Raw genomic sequence first — 19,990 nt, 5'->3', positions numbered from 1 at the left:
TCCCCGGGTCCCCAGAGTCTTGGCTTATTGGTATGCATGGCACCGAAAAACACCTAGATTAACATCTAGCACCCACAAGGGTCTGCATCTGTCAAGGAGCTAGTTCTTAGGAGGCATTGGAACCAGAGGTTGAGGACATTTATAGATATTATTATTATTATTATTATTGTTATTATTATTATTTTAGTAACATCATAGCAGGGATTGGACCCAAAATATCCCATCAGGTCAGGAGATGAAGAGTGACAAGTTGAGTGAACTGATGACACAGAAAGCATAGATGTCAACTGTATTTTCCCTCCGGTGGCACCACTGATTTTAACCCTCTTCTGGGTTAGAGCACTTGGTGGTCACCCGTCCTCCTCACCTGAGGGAATCTTTTCCTAGTGTCCAGCCCAGAGCCACTCCTCAGGTAGAGACAACAGCCTGGCTATCTAACCCACCCTCCTTAGCTCTCCTTGGCCTTGAGTATACAGGACCCTTATGCAGATTAACAGTCAATTAAAGCCTTTGTAATTAGTGGTCTAATTGTCTCATTAGACCATATGGCCTTGGACATGGTGCTCTGGGGAGATTGTTGGATAATCATGGCAGCTGTGAACTTCTGGGTGGGGATACCTCAGGCAACACCACAGAGGCAGTGTGAGAAAGCACGTGGCAGTGCGACAGACCCCCAGCAAGTCCGTGTTCCTTATCCAGATGGTGTCATCCACCTGACTTAGGTGGTTAGTAAGCAAATCCCAGGTAACAAGGGCATTCCTCTCGGTTCATTGCAAGGGCAATCGTGCAATCCTGCCAACTACACTGATTGTTTTGTGCTGGTCTCAGCCTGTCACCAAGAAATGCTGCAGTGGGACCCGGCCTTGTGGTTCTTAAGATTCCAAGATACCCTCCAGCAATAACCATCAGAAAACATTGAAAAAAATAAAGGTTTATTCCTTACAGGATCTGGAAACTACACAGCACACCTGGGGCCACACAGTGATGCAGGGGTGGGGGTGGGGGGGAGGGAGAGAGACTGAGAGAGCACACACAGGCCTGGGGCTCTGCTTTTATTGGGGTTGAGGATTTTGTGGGCTCACACTTTATTGGTGGATTCAGAACATCAGAGTGGAAATTTAAAGTGTAGGAAGAGGAAAACAACAACAACAACAACAAAACAAATGACCCAACCGATCAGTTACTGAAATCAACTAAAATCTTTAAAACACAGGCCCCCTCCCCACTTGGCTCTCTGTCCTGTCCTGTGGCCGGCAATCTCTGAAGTGGATACTTTAGCCATCAGAGCTAAATCAAGCACCTAATTTGCAGAAAAGAACACCAACGGTCAGGGTTTACATTACAATGTCTTACTCCCACCTTTAATGAAATTCACTCACTTCAGAGCATCAGACCCTACTAACCTCATTAGAAACCTCGGTGAATTAGAAGACCATGCCCTCCGGCCTTTCCCTATGAGGGGCTAAAAACATCAGGGATTACCTCCAGGATATGGAACAGAATGTGCAACAGAAGGGATGGGGGCATGAGGGCCATCCTGCGGCCACAGGGGATTGGTGAGGGGAGGAGCAGTTTCTTTCAGTCCTAACTTCAGGGATAAAGCAGAATGGTCAGTTGATGGCCTTTGTCATAGTCAGCTTACAATACCTGCACAGGGATCAGATTGGGGATGGCACAGCACCACTGAGGTGGGAAGTTCAGAGCCAGGGCCCTGGCTCCACCAGCCCCCTGGGGATGAAGCTCTGAGAAGGTGGAGCTGGGAGGGCTACTTGGCTCCACCCCCCGGAGGGCTTACCTGAGTCAGGTGCTCCTTGGGATATGAGGAATGACACTGCTCAGTATCAGGGATTGGGGTGGGTGTTAACGACCCTGCCCAACCTGTAAAAGCTGTATGGCTCCCCCGTGTTCAAAAGCTGGGAACACAGGGTGCGGACGGTGGGGAGAGGGTGCTTTCCTATGATGTGCCCCATTCCCAGGCCTATTCCCAGAGGTCCCTGGGGTTCCTGGGCCAGGGGGCACGCATGATCCTTTGTGCCCTTCCATGGGGCCTGCTGGTCTCGACACAGAGAAGAGACAACATGGGTCTGTCTTGTTTCCTCCCTTAGCCCAGCCCACACTCTCCTCTAGAAGGCTGATTTGTGGGGTCAAAGCTTCACTGCATCCTGGGACCCAGAGATATGAGGTTTCCCAAATCCCTTCAGTTGGCCTGTGGTGGGGTCACAACCCCATCTCCCCTGAGTATAAGGGAAGACTTACTGGTGTCCCGTAAAGATTGTGGCCCATCCCAACTCCAAAGGTCACGTGGAGGTAGAAGCCCTTGGAAGGGGAACAGGAGGGGGTGCCGCGCTCTCTCTTACTCCCTGAAAGCTAGTGTTCTTCTAGAGAACCTAACTGGCTGTTCCCCTGGGGTCCCTCCTCCCTAAGGGAGGACAAAACCCAGAAACAGGAAAGGGGGTTGAGATAGGTTTGGCAACTTTCTGACATCACTTGAAAACACTGGTTCCATTTCAACCACCTGATTGTGATCACGTTTGTAAACAGTAGAAACAGTACTCCCTCCAGATGACATTCTCAGGGTCCAGAGAGCCTTCATGGCTCTTCTGGCCTTACCCTGGGCATTCTCCCTTATTGGGCCATCCCCAGGTCTCTGGAGGAGCTCACACCCCCATGCTGCTCTTCTCATCCTCTTTGGGGCTGGGGTCCTCCTGAATCTTCTTCATCTCCCAGCCCCTGACCCAGGTGTAGGCAGAGGAACCCCCTAGCACCATCATGTTGCTTGTCCACCAGAGGAAGCTCTTGGTCTCCTCGTAGTAGAGCACAGCCAGCACCGTTTGGGCACAGGCTTTGGCCGTGCCAGACACATTATGGGTCAGGGGGCTGGTGAACTTGATCTGTAGACCTGTCACGTAGCCGATGGCAAAGCCAAACAGCCCGCCCAGCGTCATCATGCCCCAGAAGTGGGCGCTGCCCAGCTGGGAAAAGTTGAGGAGGGTCTGAAGCTCCCCCAGCAGCAGGAGCAGGGGCAGGAAGAGGACACAGGCGTTGACATTGTTGTAGAAGGTCAGGCGCCAGATGCTGCCATCCACTGCCGGGAGCACCTTCTTGGTGTAGATGGCGTTGAGAGAGACGCAGAGGCTGGCTAGCACGCCAAAGAGGGTGCCCGTCCAAGACAGGGTACCCTCAGCCCCCTCCTGGTCCACACCAAGCCAGAAGCCACCTGCAGTGGGGAGAGAGTAGGGTAAGGGGTGTGAAGATGGGGAAGAGAAAGAGAATTTTGCTACCAGAGTTCACAGACTAATGCTGCCCTCGCCGTCCCATCCTCCAGCCCTCTCTGCAATAAACGCTCTCTGACGTGCAGAGCACCACACAAGGGCTGGGAAGTGGCCCTGGACATGAACGCTTTCTCAGGAGCTTACATTCTAGGAGAGGAAGACATTAAAACGATTCATTTCCCAATTATTTCTTTAATTACAATTGTAATGAGGGTCATAAAACAGTGCAGTGTGCTCAGAGAACCCATAACCCGCGACTGTGCTGGCCTGAGGCATCTGGAAAGTTGTATCAGAAATGAGCTCCCAAGGGCTGAGTGCTTCATGGTTAAGGTGACCTTGGGTCAGTGATTTAAGGTCTCAGAGCCGTGGCTTCCTTGTCTGTAAAATGGGAGCCTACAATGGGTTAGAATCACCTGTGGCCTGACTCTCTTTGGGACATTCTCGTCTTGTGTCACCTCCTGCTCACACCGCTTCCATGGCTCCCCATTGCCCACCATCAAGTCTATGCTCTTCAGCCTGGCACACTGGGCTTCCCGCACCCTTCCTTGCCTGTCTCTGTCCTACGATTGTCTCAAGTTGTCTCTCTCATCTCCCTGCTCCTCACGTGGGGACTCAGTGTCCTCGTTCATTTCCTGCACCAGAAACACCCTCCTCCTCCTTCCTGGGAAATTCTATGCATTCTTCAAGGTCAAAGCTGGCCTCTCCAGGGAGTAAGTCTTTCTTGATACCTCCAGCCCCCAGACCTCCTCGTGGCCTCTCCCTGCCTGGGCTTCCCTGCAAGACTCCTTGCCTGCCCTAGGCTGTTAGGCACCTGCCCATCTCTTTAGCGAGGCACCACCTTCCCAGGAGCCAGGGGCTGAATCTTACACGGGCTGTATCTTACACGGGCTGTATCCCCTGCCACAGCATCTGGAACGTGGGGGAGGGCGAAAAGTTTTGGCATCAGAGAGATTTGGGTTCCGATCTGGTGCTGCCATTTAGAGCCTGGGTGGCCTGAGGAAGTTGGCTTAACTTTTCAGAGCTCCCATTTCCTTCATCTAAGATGATAGGATAACTTTCTTGACCCTCCCCCCCCCCCCCCCAAGCAAACTACTTCCCACCTCGTAACCAGGTCTTCCTAAGGTACAGATAGATCTGCTCAGGTCCTGTCCTGGCTTAAAGCCCCTCCTCACCTACTACCCCAGGAAACATACCAACTCCCTTAACTTAGGCAGCCTCCTGTCTGGCGATTCCTGCTCTGGCCCAAACAGGAAGAAACGCACAGGTACTTAATTCTGCCTAGAACATTCTCTCCTCACCCCTTCCTTATACCCCTCTAGTACTTTCAGAACGCCTGCTTAGATTACCCCATTCCCAACCCCCTCTTCCTCTCCACCCCCACTTGGGTTTCCTCTTCTCCACCCCTCACTTGGGTTCACTCTTCCCCATCCCCCACCAGGTTCCTTTCTACACTCCAGTCACAGCCTCACCCCTGTAGCATAACTCACTGCCATACATCACCACCATGCCCTCGGGAGCATAGGCACCCCATCAGCCTTTGCCAAATTCGCATCCCCAAAGTTTAGCATGGTCTCTGGCTTGTGCCTGGCCATATTTGTTGAATGAATGAATGATGTGAATGGAGGTTGTTCAGGAGGTGGTTTTAAAGGTTGAAGGAGAAAAGGCACTTACTACGGTGTAGGCACTCATGCATGGTATTTTCTTTCTTGGCAGAACCTTTGCCAACAGGTATCTATAGGCCTACTCTGGGGATGGGGAAGATTAGCCAGGGCACCCTCTGTCCCCTGGCTCCTTGCTTTCCAAGTCCAGAGGGGACATCCACCATGAGGTTCTGCATCTTAGAGGGGCTTGCACCCAGAAGGAGCTCTGAAAGGTACAATGAAAGGAGCAGTGACCCAGGAATCGTCACCAGAGACCCATCTTGAGGGGAAGCACAGCAGAGAGGGGGGCTGGGTCTGGGGCAGGCAGAGAGCACCAGCCTCCCCGGCCCCTGGGCCCCATCAGTAGGGCCAGCGCATGCCCTTTCTCAGAGCTATCACACCATCAGCTACTTTGATTACTTTTAGGACTTGGGCCTAGTTTCCCTAGTAACTTCACTTTTCCGCATGCAAATTCTCCCTGCCCCCCAACCAGGCTCCCCTTTCCCTCTGCCCCCTACTCCCAGGGTCTTCATGGCCGAAGTGGAGATCCAGTGGGCATTTGCTAAGTGAGCCCTGGGACTCTGAGGGACAAGCAAAAATCTGCCAGAGGTCTCAGCTGCTCCTTCTACCCTAACCTCAGCCTTGTTCCCTCTCCCTTCCTGGACCTGGACTGAGTAGTCTGAGATCCAGCAGCTGGTCAATGAGGGTAACATTTTCTAGGACGGGTGGCAGGGGAAGGGCCCCTCTCCTGCCACCTGTGTGCCTCAGCCTGGGGACTCTGAGACACCAGTGAAGAATATGTAGGTCAATCAACATGAGCTTGACAGCACCAGGAAAAACAGGTTTGAAGAAAGACCACGTTCCTGGATATCAGAGTCCTGGGAGGATTCAGAAGGAAGTGGGTGCACTCTTACCCAGAGTGCTGCAAAAAACCATTCTGTGAGGATGGAAATGTTCCGTAATCTGCGCTTCCAAGACAGTAGCCATTGGCCACTTGTGGAAATGTGGCCACAGATTCACACTGTAACACCTGCAGCTGAATGTTAAACATGTCACTGAAGTTGAATTAAACTGAAATAGACACATGTGGTCATGTACTGCCTTGGAGGGCACAGCTGCAATCTCTAGGGCACAGGAGCAGAGTCGGGGGGTTAAAAGCATAGGCCTGGGAGTCTGGCCAATCTGGGTTTGTGCCCCAGCCTGGCTACTTTCTAGCTGTGTGGCCCTGGCCAAGTACCTTAACCTCTCTGATCTTCAGTTTCCTTGTTTGTATGGAGTTGATTAGGGAGATACTACCACTCAGGTGATCTCCAGGGGAACAAAGAAGATGCCATATGTGAATGATTGGCACAATGTCCCCATCAGTAATTCTTCTAGGGGTCAACTGTGGAAAGACAGCTAAAACCTCACCAAGCTTATTTCTCTTCACTCTCTTAGCCATGACTATGAGCCTGCAGGCCCAGACGGTGATGTATACTTATTATAAGATGTATTTTCCTCTGGAAATAGCACTGGATAGGGAGTCAGGGCCCTTGAACCCCTGAGAAGCAATACAGTGGACAAGCATATGGAGCCAGCCTGCTTGAGATCAGACTCCAGCTCTGCCACTTATCAGCTGTGTGATCTTCAACAAATTACTCAACGTCTCTCTATCTTGTTTTTTTTTTCCCCTTTGTGAAATTTAGATTATAATGCCATCTTGTTATGAGGGGCCCTGGCTAGGCCTCTAACTTCTTGTCTCTGGGCCCAGACTCTTCCTTATCTGACTCTGTGAAAGGGAGCAGGGACAAACAAAGCCCAAAGATGCTTGGCAGGGTCGCTCCTTGGGGTTTTGGCCCCCGTTCCCTCCCCTGCCCCCACTCCCCATGGTCCTGGCTGGCCACTCACCAATGATGATGCCGCAGGTGAGCAAGGCATAGAAGGAGGTGGTCTGCTTGAGCAGCAGGTAGGATAGCAGTACATTGAAGACGGTGGTGAGTGAGCGGCCCACGTTGTAGAAGGCCACCCCGACATACTTGAGGCAGAGGTTATTGAAGGTGATCATGCCGATGAAGACCACTGACAGGGGCAGGACACTGCGGGCCACCCTGAGGTCCAGGCGCAGGGTGGGAAAGTCCATGGCACCAGGGCAGAAGGCAGCCAGTGTGCTGAGGCTCTTGCACAGCAGCGTGGTCACCAGGCACTGGTAGAAGGTGACGAAGATGGGGGTGTCCAGCTGTAGGGAGGGGCTGTCCAGCAGGTACTTGTTAAGGAACACCATGGAGATGGAGGTGACCCAGTAGAGGGACACCACCAGTGTGATCTGCAATGCCCGCAGCAAAAAGGGCTTCTCCTTGATGGCTTCTGCCTCTCCCAAGGGGTCGGAAGCCCCCATCAGTGCCATGTGCAGGATCCTGGACCGCTTCAGGGGAGCCCTGTTCATGGTAGCAGAGGAACCGGGTCACCCTACCAGAACTGGAGTACAGGGCTGTCAGCTCCCGTCTGCCTTCTGCAAGCCGCAGCCCTCAACTGTCAGGGGGAGGATGGCCTAGAGGCCTCCCCATCCACAGGCTCTGCTTTGGCGGGAGCCCCACCACCTGCCCCCACCCGGAGGGGCTCATGAGACAAGACACGGGGTGGGCGGGGGGGAGAGGAAGAGGCTCACGTTAGACGGAAGACCTGTCAGGGGAGAGGGGGCCGGAGCCCGGTAGGGACGGGTCTCAGGAAGGAGGGGGCGGGGGCGGGGGCGGAGGAAGGCCGGGCGAAGGTGCCGGAGCGGGCGCAGGGCGGCGTGGGGAAGACAGGGAGGCAGGGGCGTTTGCAGGGAGCAAGGGGAGGCGTGCAGGAAGCTGATTGGAGGGGGCCGTGCGAGGGGTTCGGGAGGGGTGCAGGGAAGGTCAGAGGGGCCCGGGCGGGGTCCGAGGGACGCGGGAGGAGGCCGGGCCGGCCGCAGCCCGCAGCGCGCCGCCCCCCGAGCCCCCGGACGTCCGAGGCCGCCCTCCCGGGAGAGGCGGGCCCAGGACTCATTTCCTGACACGCCCCCGACCCCTCCTTAAAGGGCCCGCACGCCCGGCGTCGTCCTTAAAGCCACAGCCGGCGAGACACCACCTTCCGAGTCCGGCTCGCGTCCGGATCCACTGCGTTGCCCGCTCGGGGATGGTGGGGGGTGGGGGTGGGGGTGGGGGTGGGGGTGGGGTGGGGATCGGCCGCCGCGGAAGGTTTCTATAGGTGCTCGAGCCTCGGCCCCTTTGCTGCAAGCCCCGCCCCCCGCCCAGCTGCATCCCCCTCCAGAAGCTCACTCCCCCTGACTCCGCTCACGTGAAGGTCCCCGGCGGCCCCCAACCCGGGCCCGACCGCCTCCCCAGGGCCTCCGCAGCGCCTCGCGTCCCTGGGCGTCGAGGCCCCATACCAGCCCCCCCAACCCCCGCCCCGTTCCTCTACTATCCCCAGCTCACTCCCGTCGCATTCCCTTCCTTTCTCCCACTTTTACTTCCCCCATCCCTCTTACAGGCCTGAGACCCCCTCCCCCGCCCCGTGGCGCTCCGTGAGGCTGGAGGCCACAATATCCCTGCAGGACTTCAATCAGTCTGCGCTTCCCACCCCCCCCCCCCCGCCCCATTTGAGAAGACCTCCCATGCAAGCATCAAGGCAACATCCCCTCCTCCACCCCCCAGGCTCCCTTCCCCTTCTAGAAACCCCTTCCCCAAGCCGGGCCCAGCCGCCAGCTCTGGCCCCGGGGCCTGCGTTCCCCGGTCTCTACGGCGACCCCAGGCTCACCTCCTCCTCGGTACTGGCCGCCCGCCCGGCTCCCGAGCGCTGCACCTGCAGCGCTGCACCTGCAGCACCGCGCCCAGGGCCGCGCCCGCTGGAGACGACTTCCTGCTCCCAGCCCCGGGGCGTGGGCGCCAAGCCAGCCTCGGCCGCCTGCTCCCCACGTGGGCCCCGGGGCGGCGGCCTGACGACCCCGGCCCTAGCCCACCTTGGTCCCGGGTTTCCCGCCAGTCGTGGGAGCGAACCTCCTCTTGTCTCCATAGGCCACCCCAACCCCAGTACCCCGGCCACCCGGGATACCCCACTCCAATCACCGCAGCTTGCACATCCTGGGACCCGGCTTCATCCCTGGCCAGCTGCTCACCCGGGGCCTGCGCTTCCAGAAGTGTGTGCTGGAACCGCTTCCTGCCAGGAGTGAGTGGGGGGTCCTTTGCCCTCCCCCAGGACCCGGGCCTGGGAAATCGCTCCTCAGCCATGGGTCCGTCACTCACCAGGCAGCCTGAGGGCCGACTTCTCCCTGGTTCTTGCTTTGGCACCAACATCGCCCGGTGGCTCACTTGTGAGTTCTCTTTGTTGTAAAAAGAAGGCGGCTGGCAGGACTAAACCAAGGTGTCTCGATCTCCTTGCTCATTACTCTGGCTGGTACGGTTGAAAGTAGGGGCTACCGTCTGTTTGTAGTATTTCAAACACCATTTAATTAGTACGATATAATTTACAGGTGAGATGTTTTAGATTTGCTTTAAAGTACTCAGAATACTCACCAAAGGGTGGGGGGGAAGAGGTGGATAGGCAGGTAAAACAAGATAGGCAAAATGTTGATAATTGTTGAAGCTGGGCAGAGGTACAGGGGGGTTTTAAGGGTCATTTTACTTTTGTGTACATTTGAAAATTTCCATAATAAAAGGGTAAAACCTATGGGGTACATTTAAAGTCTCATATGCTGGGCAGCCCGGGTGGCTCAGTGGTTTAGCGCTGCCTTCAGCCCAGGGTGTGATCCTGGAGACCCAGGATCGAGTCCCAGGTCGGGCTCCCTGCGTTGAGCCTGCTTCTCCCTCTGCCTGTGTCTCTGACTCTCTCTCTGTGTCTCTCATGAATAAGTAAAATATAATAATTATTTTTTTATAAATAAAAAAAAAAGTCTCATATGCTGACTGCATAAATCCTGCGCCCAGCTTAACACAGACCTCGGTGGGCTATGTGGAGGCTGTAGGGTTACAGGGAAATAAGCACTGTCCAGCAGCCCCATGGCAGGTGCAAACGCCCCAGAGTGAGCCTGCCTCTGGCCTATTCTCTTCCATCAGACCTCTGTCGGACCTGCACTACTCTCCCTTCTGGGCCTTTCTGCTTCCTACTTATGGGCTGGTGTCCTGGTGGAGAATGCCACCTGGTCATCTTGTCACCTTTGGGATCAAATTACCCTTTTGGGGACTAAAGGACTGTAAGGGCCTGAGCCGGTCCCCAGAATCCTACTTGGAGGGTCTCATTCCAGAGCCAAATTTTAAAGGCTGTGGGTTCCATTTGTTCAGAAGCATTGCCTTTTTGCTCTTCCCTCTTAGGCCTGATGTTTCACTATGACAAATATTTTAATAGCAAACAGGGCCAACACATCTATGAGAGGACCTGGTTTCCTGGAAGGGCCCTTCTCCTTGGCACATTAACAGAATTAATTTATCTGATGAATGTGCTGCCACATTGAACCCCTAGGGAAGAGATACATACTGTATATAGGCCAGATAATCTTCACTGGGAGAGACCGGGGGCAGTCCATGCTAGGTATGTGGGGCACAGCCTGGGATCTCTGCAAGCCAGCTGACCAATGTGTATCCCTGCCTCCAATCTCTGTCCTTACATTTTACCTGAAATTTCCCCATCAGCGTCACTCCCCTGCATGAAGGTTATAATAGGCCCGTACAGCCAGTTTCTCAAGGTTCTAATTCTTTTTGTTCCTCCTGAGGGAAAGGGGGGAGGGGTGTGTTTCTTAGGGGTCTGAGGCCTCAGGAGGTGTGCACTTTGCACAATACATTTGTTTTTGAACTTTTCTTAAGGATTCTTAATTGTCTAAACCATTCATCAAGGGTGAGGTTTTAGGTCTTGTCCAGAGTAATTACCTAGTGTGTGAACTTGGTGGGAGGCAGAGCATAAGGTCATCAACGTGGCAGGCGAAATGCTGTAATAATCCAGGAAGGAGGGCCCTTTACGGGTGTAGTTCTATTCTTGCCTTGGCTGGGAGCCAGTGATGACGTCAGAAGGCGATCTTTGCAGGAAAGACGGAGTGGCTGGAAGTAACCTCCAGGTGTAGGGGACAGTGGATCTGCACCAGTAGGACCTGAGTGTTTCTGGGAACACACAGATGTCAACTATCTCATCCCTGAGTTCAACAAGGACTCATTGAGCCTGCTTTGTGTAGTGGACGCTACTAGTTGTCTACCAAAATTAGAAGGCATGACATAATTTTTTAAAAAGATTTTATTTATTTATTCATGACAGAGAGAGACAGAGACACAGGCAGAGGGAGAAGCAGGCTCCACGCAAGGAGCCGGATGTGGGACTCGATCGCGGGACTCTGGGATCATGCCCTGAGCCAAAGGCAGGTGCTCAACCACTGAGCCACCCAGGTGTCCCTGAAGGCATGATATAATTATAATGATCTCTGATTCTCTCTCTTGCTCTCAGTTTATCTATCTATCTATCTATCTATCTATCTATCTATCTATCTATCTATCATCTATTCATCCATTCATCTATACTGTCCTTGTCCAGGACCTAGCACCGCCCTGCCATAGTAGATGCTCAGTACCTATTTGTGGAATGAATGGAAGTCAGACCACCAGAAGAAGTGCTTGAAAATCAAGGCCAATTTAAGACCTTTATCATCCCTAAGCCTTGAAAGTTTATGAGGTTCTTCATTTATCCCATATGTAATTCAAAATTAAAAATTAATACTAAACTCTAAAATAAATGTAAGCAGAACAAAAAGTGTTCTGATTTTTCCTTACATTTTTTAAAATTTAAATTCAATTTAGTTAACATATAGTGTATTAATAGTTTCAGGGGTAGAATTTGGTGGTTCATCAGTTGCATGTAACACCCAGTGCTCATTGCATCAGTGCCCTCCTTAACACCCATCACCCATTACTCCATCCCCCAACCCCCTCCCCTCGGGCAATCCTCAGTGTGTTCCCTGTAGTTAAGAGTCTCTTATGGTTTGCTTCGCTTTCTGATTTTATCTTATTTTATTTTTAAATTCCACATTTGAGTGAAATTATACGGTATTTGTCTTTCTCTGACTTACTTCGCTTAGCATAATACCCTCTAGTTCCACCCATGTCATTGCAAGTGGCAAAATTTCATTCTTTTTGATGGCTGAGAATAAGTATTCCATTTTATATATAGACCACATCTTCATTATCCATTCATCTGTTGGTGGACATCTGGTTCTTTTCATATCTGATTTTTTTTATGAAGATTGGGATGTTCTTCTGAAAATAATATATTCTTTCCAGAAAAAAAAATTATGTCTTTCCTTTGCTGGTACATGTGGTAGACATTGCTAATTGTCTGCCTTAGGAATTGACAAACTTTTTCTGTAAATGACCAGAAAGTAAATATTTTAGATTCTGTGAGCCATTAGGTCTCCGTAGCAACTACTCAACACTGCTGTTGTAATGTTACAAACAAATGGGTACAGCTGTGTTTCAATAAAACTTTATAAGATAGCCATGGGCCAGATGTGGTTCACTGCTTAGAGTTTGCTGACCCCTATTAAACTCTATATTACTTTATCCTTTTTCCTTACTAACATTACCCATATTTTATTTGTATGTCAGTGTTTCCACCTAAGAATACCTATTCCCCAGACTCCTTTGTAGCTGGATGTGACCATGCGACATACTTTTAGCCAGTGAGTCATAAGCTGAGGATTTCTGGGGAAGCTTTGCTTTTTTTGATATAAGTATATTTGTTTTTGCTTCTTTTTTCTTATATGTTCTGTCTTTAATGCACACCCGAGGTCTGGAAGGATGGTAGCTATCTTGTAACCATGAGACAAAAGATCTGAGGAAGAAAGCTAAGGATGGCAGAGCAGAAGCATGGAGATGAGCTGTCATCCATCCCTTGGCTGCTTGTTCCTTATTGTAGGAGATGAATAAACCCCTATCAGAGTGAGCCATTGCAGCACGATATTCTGTTTTTGGCAGGCAACCATGGTCCCAATTGCAATAGTGCTCTAATGGGTAATTCATGGTTGCTGGAACTCATATGTAAGGTTCCAGGAAGGCTTGGGATTGGCTGGCACTGGGTCTGAGCCAGCAATGTAGGAGATACAATTATCAAGGAGGGAAGCCAAGCTGCAGAGCTGGCCGTGGGATGGTGCATTCCAAAGGCAGGGCCCATTTACCGGATAAGGATAAGGAATGGAAGAGCCAATCTCAGGATAGGCAAATCCCAAGGCAGGGGGTGCATGGCCAGGGATGAGGGTTTGTCAGCAAAAAGGAGGTCCCCACATGGGAAAAGAACGGGGAAAATTGCAGAGGATTAGCAAAGAGCTAGCTGCTCTGTAACAAAAAACATTTACCAGATACGTCACCTTTATTTCCTGGTCTGGCTTCTGGAAAGCACCTAGCTTTGGAACACGCAGATCTTTTTGTTCTTGTCGGATCTAGAGTAGCCAAAAATATAACTCTCTAAAGCCCCTGTAATATGCATCTGGGTAATCTAGGAGCAAGCTCGCGGTTTCCCCCAGATTAGCAGTTCATCTGTGGGAATTGAGCACCAGTGTCAGTCCCTCTTGGCAGAGGGTGTTTTACTAACAGCTAACACATGTTAGAGGGTGGCTTCAGGCCAGATGTTTTATGTGCAACCTGTCAGTCCTTGCAGTGATGCTATGAGGGCAATCTCATTATCATCCCTATTTTATAGATGAGGAAATTTAGACCCAGAGATGTCAAGTCACTAGCCCAAGGCCACCCAGGGAAGAGGTGAGAACCACATTTGAACCCAGGCCAATTTGGCTGCTGAGCAAAAGTTTGTCCTGTTGCATGAGCTCAGCTCATCCTGAGCCCAGGTTTTCCAGTTGGTTTCCTGGGTCTCTGGGCCTTTGGAGTGACCCTGCTCTCAGATGTAAAAGGCTCTGATTCTCATTCCAGATGATATAGGGAGTGGTGGGAGAGAGCTTGTTGAAGCAAAATGGAATTTGCTGGCTTAGGTCACTGAAAAAAAAAAAAAAAAAGTCCAGAGGCACCTGGGTGGCTCAGTGGTTGAGTGTCTGCCTTCTGCTCAGGTTGTGATCCCAGGGTCCGGAGATCAAATCCTACATCAGGCTCCTCACACGCTGCCTGCTTCTCCCTCTTCCCATGTCTCTGCCTCTCTCTCCGAGTCCCTCATGAATAACTAAATAAAATCTTTTAAAAAAGGTCCAGGGAGAGTCCTGGGTTTAGATGCAGCTTGACCCAGTAGCTCAAAACATGTCATCAAACAAATCCTGGTCTGGGTTCTTCTCTAGGTATTGGCTTTGTTCTCAGGCTCCCTGTGATGGCATCATGGATGGCTTCAAGCTTTCCAGACCTTACACCATTCAGAGTTTTGCTGTTGTTATTTGTTTGTTTTTAAATAGATTATTTTTTAAAGAGCACTTTTAAGTTCACAGCAAAATTGAGCAAAAGGTACAGAGATTACCCATTCCCCCGACATTTAGGTGTTTTAGTCTGGTGGGAAAAAAAAATATCACCATTTCTCAGAAGGCTTTAGGTTTACTCTGAGTGGTCTGGCTCAGGTCTTGACTCATCATGGTGATCAGTTGGATAAACCTGGCCACTGGCTTAAGCCCTGCATTGCAAGTTCCACCCCTCGACCCAGGAGGTGGTGTGAGGGTGGATGGGGGGAGGGTGGCTCTGGAACTGAAATTTAGGAGGTGTCACTAGAAGAAGAGGGATGGATGCTGGCAAATGACAAATGTCCACTGTGAGGGGCCAGTGTTGGATGGTGGAGAGAGTATCTGGAAGGTTGCATGGACCTCTTCCCTCCTTTGCTCCTGTGGTTCTGCTTTGTTCAGTGCTCTCCCACATTCACCCCCAAATCTCACTAACTTCTTGTCCTGTGGGACCCAGTGCAGACATGAGTTCTGCAGGGGACCCTCCATTAGATCAGGTCTCCTGGTACGCACTCCTGCTGTTTCCCTTTTTTGACAAGATGCGAAGAGAGTGTATGCAGGAGACATCCATTCTCTTTTTGAGTCAGAACTTCCCAGTCTCATCTTAGGGTGCCCCTCTCCCCCATGGCTTTGGCAGTCTTTGGAGGACCATCAATCTGCATGCTTGCTTTCCTCCAGCCAAAGGTTTTTTTTTTTTTTTTTTTTTTTTTTAATGGAATCTGGAGCAGAAACAACAGCCACTGCCACAACAAAACCTAAAGTTGGTTATGACTGATTTATGGTGGCAGCCACATCAGAAAGCCTGCTCACCGCTTTCTGCCCCAGAGCTGCCCTACTTGCTGTTCTTTCCCATCCCTGTTGTGCTTTTTTCTCAGTTCTGCACGCAACAGTGAACTCTTCCAATGACCTTTTTACATAAATTGGCTGGAGTCTGTTGCTGGCAATCAGAAAACTCTAGGTTGCTACTGTGGGCATTTCCTTCTGTTCAAGAAGAGGGGTCAGGGTAGAAAACAGCCGACTCCAAGGAATGAATCTAGTTTCCATAGCCCGTTTCTCCCCATGCCCTGGTTCCAAGAGCAGGGTAGAGAAAGGAAAAGGCAGCAGGAAGTGTAGACCAGAATGTGTAAATACTGGTGTGTTTGCAGAAGGGCTGCCAGCAGGCGGATGTAGTCAAGGTTGGCTTCTTCCTTTGTGCCTTTGCTCTAAACTTGGCAGGGGGTAGGTTCATAGCCAGCGGGGAAGTGGGCTGGTGTGGGTACCTTGGAATTTGAAATTGGTTTATTTAACAAATATCTTCTGAATCATCTTTGTGTAGGAGCCCTTTCTTTGTTCCCCCTCCTCTCTGTTGGGCTCACTCTTCAGTTCATAGGATTTATGGGACTCCTTATGCTGGTATGCTAATGGCATAATTGGGGCCATGATGCAACCCTATCTCTCTGGCACACTGCAGAGTTACAGGTTACTTCTCTCTCCAACCAGAGTCTCTTGTTTGCCACTATATCCCTAGCATAGAGCTCAGCACATGGTGGCATTCAATAAAGATTTGTTGCTGGGCTGTAGAGTTGTTTCTGGTGTTCTGGGAAGCCAACTTCCCTCTGGACGTCCCATAAGAGACATCCCAGTACAGATGAAAACCATGACCCGAGTTTGGTTTCAGCCTTCCAACTCAGCCAAGCCCTCCTATTGAATCTGGGCTTCAGCCTTTGGAAGGTCAACTTAGTCAAGTGCCTATTTCAGTGTCATTCCTGAGATCTCTGAGATTGTCCACTTCTTTCTTTCTTTATTTTTTTTAAGATTTCATTTATTTATTCATGAGAGACACACAGAGAGAGGCAGAGACATAGGCAGAGGGAGAAGCAGGCTCCCTGTGGGGAGCCCGATGTGGGACTTGATCTCAGGACCCCCGGATCAGGCCCTGAGTCAAAGGCAGATGCTCAACTGCTGAGCCACCCAAGTGTCCCGATTGTCCACTCTCAATGTTCCTGTGATTAGGAGACAGACATCATGTTTAACCAATGTAATTGCATCAGGATTACAAACAAGGCTGTGTCATTTGAATTTATTATTAATATTTGAACATTTTCAAACATAGGTAGGCATTTCGGAAGTAACTCAAACTGAAAAATCTTTTGTGCTTTATATATTGAAATATTTCAATTAATTCGTGAATATACATATATGTATTATTCTAGGGTAAAATAGTATGATGACTAATGATAATTGAAAGATGTTAATTTTATGTGCAAAATAATTGCTAAGTTTCAAATATTTAAATAAATAGGAAAATAGACTGATAGGAAAATAGACTCATATGCATGTTAAGAGAGAATGTGTTAGCTAGATAACTTTAGGAAGCTTTTATTCTTTTGGAACTGGTAAATGTTTATACAAATTTAAATAAGAGTAGTAGGCAGAATAATAGAGTTTCAATTATCTTTTATAATTCCAGTCTTTATGGAATTGTTTGGCAGGATAGCATTTTTAACATTAAATAATGTAACTTCTAATAACTGTATTTAATTTGTAGTTACTTGATTCCATTTAGACTATTAATCTTTCAGGAAAATGTCGATTTGGGAATTATTCATATTTTGTGGTATCAATTAAAATCAAAATGTCTGTTTTACAAGAAAAATAATATCAAGTACAATAAAATCAGTGATAAATTAATTTCCATTTAGACATGATAAAGAACATAAAAAGTATGAAGGAAAAAGGAAGGTGGTTAAAAATAAGGTGGTATCTCCCTCTTTTATAAATATAAATATCCTGCTCCTCCATTAACCTCAGTTGAAAATAAGAGACTACTTAGTGCGGCAAATGTGCAGCGTATAATAGGGAGAGCAATGTAACTGCTGATGGTATCAAGTTGGACTCTGCAGATAATACTGAATTTCTCGGAAGTTGGATTTATAGAGGTGTACATTACATTCAGGAAAATGTATCATTTTAGGTATACCATTCTTTGAATTTGACAGATGTATACACTTGGGTAACCACCACAATAATCAAGATAGAGAACAGTTCTATCATTCCAGAAAGCTCCTTCTGGTCATTGGTGAATTGATATCTGTCCCTATCATTTTATTTTTTTCCAGAATGTCATACAAATGAAATAATATAGTAAAAACCCTTTTGTGTCTGACTTCTTCCACTTAGCATAATGCTTTTAAGATCCCTCCATATTATTCATATCAGTTTGTTCCTTTTACTGTGTGCCATAATTTGGTCATCCAGTCACCAGTTGTTGGACTTCTGGGTTGTTTCTAGTTTGGAGGGGCCTAGTAATAAAACTTCTGTAAATATTTGTGTATAGGTCTTTGTTGGAGGTTGGAGGTCTGTTTTCTTTTCTCTTGGGGGAATACATAGGAGTGGGATTATTAGGTCTTATGGCAAGTATATGTTTAACTTTTTAAAGAGACTGTCAGTTTGTTCTCCAAAATGACTGTATCTGCCAAAGAGATATGAGAATTCCAAATGTTTTTACGTCTTTATTAGTACTTGTTATTGTCAGTTAAAATATTTTATGCATTCTGGTAAATGTGTTGTGATTTCTTACTGTGGTTTTGAATTGCATTCCTCCATGGCAAGTGATATTTTCTTTTTATGTACCTATTTACGTACCACTCACATTCCATTTTTGGTGTCTGTTCTCATGTTTTGCTCATTTTTTAATTGGTTGCTTTGCATTACTGTGTTGTGAGAGTTCTTTATATTTCTGGATAAAAATCCCTTATCAGATATGTACATAACAAGTGTTTCCTCCGCATCTTAGACTTGTCTTTACATTCTCTTAAATTTGATGGTCCAACTGATTTTTTCTTTTGTGATTTGTGCTTTTGTATCCCATTAAATGTTTTTTTTTTTTTTGCCTTCTCCAAAATCACATGTATTCCGTCCCACGTTTTCTTTTAGAAGTTTCATGATTTAAAGTTTTCCATTTAGATCTATGACCCATTTTGACTTAATTTTGTATATGCGATGAGGTGTGAGTCAAGGTTCTTTTGGGTTTTTCTGTTTTCTGTTTTTTACATAGGTATGTTGAAATGTTTTAGTATCATTTATTGAAAATACATTCTTCTTTGAATTACATGTTTGTTGAAAATCAACTGACCATGTAAATGTGTGTGTATTTCTGAACTCTCTTCTGTTCCATTGATCTACATATCTATCCTTCCACCACAAATAATAATAATGTAATTATATTTATAATAAGTAATGTAAAGTTGATTTCTGTAGCTTTATATTAAATCTTGAAGTCAGGTACTGTGAACTTTCCAATTTTGTCTTTCTTTTAAATGATGCTTGACTAGCCTACATCCTTTATTTTCTCATATAAATTTTAGAATCAGCTTGCCAATTTTTATTAAAAAAATTTGCTGGGGCTCTATTCAGATTGTATTCAATACATAGATCAATTTGGGGTGAATTAACATCTTAACAGTTCTAAGTCTTTTAATCTACGAACATTCATATATCTTTTCATTTATTTACGTCTTGGTCTTATCAGTGTTTTATAGTTTTTAGCATAGAAGCCTTGCACATGTTTTGTTAAATTTATCTCTGATTGTTTCAGGTTTTCTGTTATTATTGTAAATGATACTTTAAAAAACTCCATTTTTGCTCATTTATTTCTATATATAGAATACAATTGATTTTTATGTATTGATCTTGTATTCTGCAACCTTGCTTAACTCCCTTATAAGTTTTAATAGCTTTTAAAAAAAGCTTTATTGAGATATAAATCACACACTATAACATTTACCTACTTAGAGAGTACAATTCAATGGTTTTTAATATATTCACAAAGTTGTGCAACTATCACCATGATCATTTTCAATGATTTTCATCACCCCAGCAAGAGCCCCTCACATCCCTTAACAGTCACTTCACATTTCCCCCAACCCCCTCAATCCTAAGTAGATAATAATCTACTTTCTGTCTGTATAGACTTGCTTATTCTGGGCATTTCATATAAATGGATTCATACACTATGTGGTCTTTTGTGATCGGCTCCCTTTATTGAACATAATGTTTTCAAAGTTTATTCAAGTTGTAGCATGTATCAGTACTTCATTTTCATTTTTTTATGGCTGTGTATTAGTCAGAGTTCTCCAGAGAAACAGAACCAATAGGATATATATATATGGAAGGAAACTTATTATGGGGAATTGGTTCATTGTGGAAGCTGAGAAGTCCCATGATTTGCCATCTGCAAGCTGGAGACCCAGGAAAACTGGTGGTGTAATTCAGTCTGAATGTGAAGGCCTGAGAATCAGAGAAGTTGATGGTGTAAATCCCAGTCTGAGGGCAGAAGATGACTGTGGAAATGTACAGTATGGAGGTTCCTCAAAAAATTAAAAATAAAAATACCATAAAATTCAGTAATTCTACTACTGGGTGTTTACCCAAAGAAAACAAAAATGCTAACAAAAAGATGTATGCACCCTTATGTTCAATGCAGCATTATTTACAGTAGCCAAGATACAGAAGCAACCTGGGTTTTCATCATAAATGGATGGATAAAAAAGATTTCTCACAGGGGAACATTACTTAGCCATAAAAAGTAATGAGATCTCTCCATTTATGACAATATGGATGGACCTAGAGGGTATTGTGCTAAGTGAAATAAGTCAGACAGAGAAAGACAGGTGTCATATGATTTTACCTATATGTGGAAT

General features: G+C 47.6%; 1 protein-coding gene across 3 annotated transcripts; it reads right to left on the bottom strand.

The window, feature by feature from the left end:
* Window positions 1-1,038: 1,038 nt before the first annotated feature.
* On the bottom strand, window positions 1,039-9,173 carry SLC35C1 (solute carrier family 35 member C1). 3 transcript variants are annotated; one of them, XM_072790539.1, is made up of 3 exons: window positions 9,154-9,173; window positions 6,800-7,326; window positions 1,039-3,217 (listed from the first exon to the last, which is right to left on the bottom strand). In XM_072790539.1, the coding sequence occupies exons 2-3, from the start codon at window positions 7,293-7,295 to the stop codon at window positions 2,658-2,660; spliced, it is 1,056 nt and encodes a 351-aa protein (XP_072646640.1). In that variant the 5' UTR covers window positions 7,296-7,326; window positions 9,154-9,173; the 3' UTR covers window positions 1,039-2,657. The 3 variants fall into 3 exon arrangements, with proteins under 3 accessions (XP_072646640.1, XP_072646639.1, XP_072646638.1); XM_072790538.1 differs by lacking the exon at window positions 9,154-9,173 and adding an exon at window positions 8,669-8,802; XM_072790537.1 differs by lacking the exon at window positions 9,154-9,173 and having other exon boundaries at window positions 6,800-7,549.
* Between the last annotated feature and the right edge of the window lie 10,817 nt (window positions 9,174-19,990).

The sequence above is a fragment of the Canis lupus genome, chromosome 21, assembly GCF_048164855.1.
Source record: "Canis lupus baileyi chromosome 21, mCanLup2.hap1, whole genome shotgun sequence".
NCBI classification, from domain to species: domain Eukaryota; kingdom Metazoa; phylum Chordata; class Mammalia; order Carnivora; family Canidae; genus Canis; species Canis lupus.
Note: the sequence above shows the minus strand (reverse complement) of the source record. Positions and strands in the feature narration are given on the sequence as shown.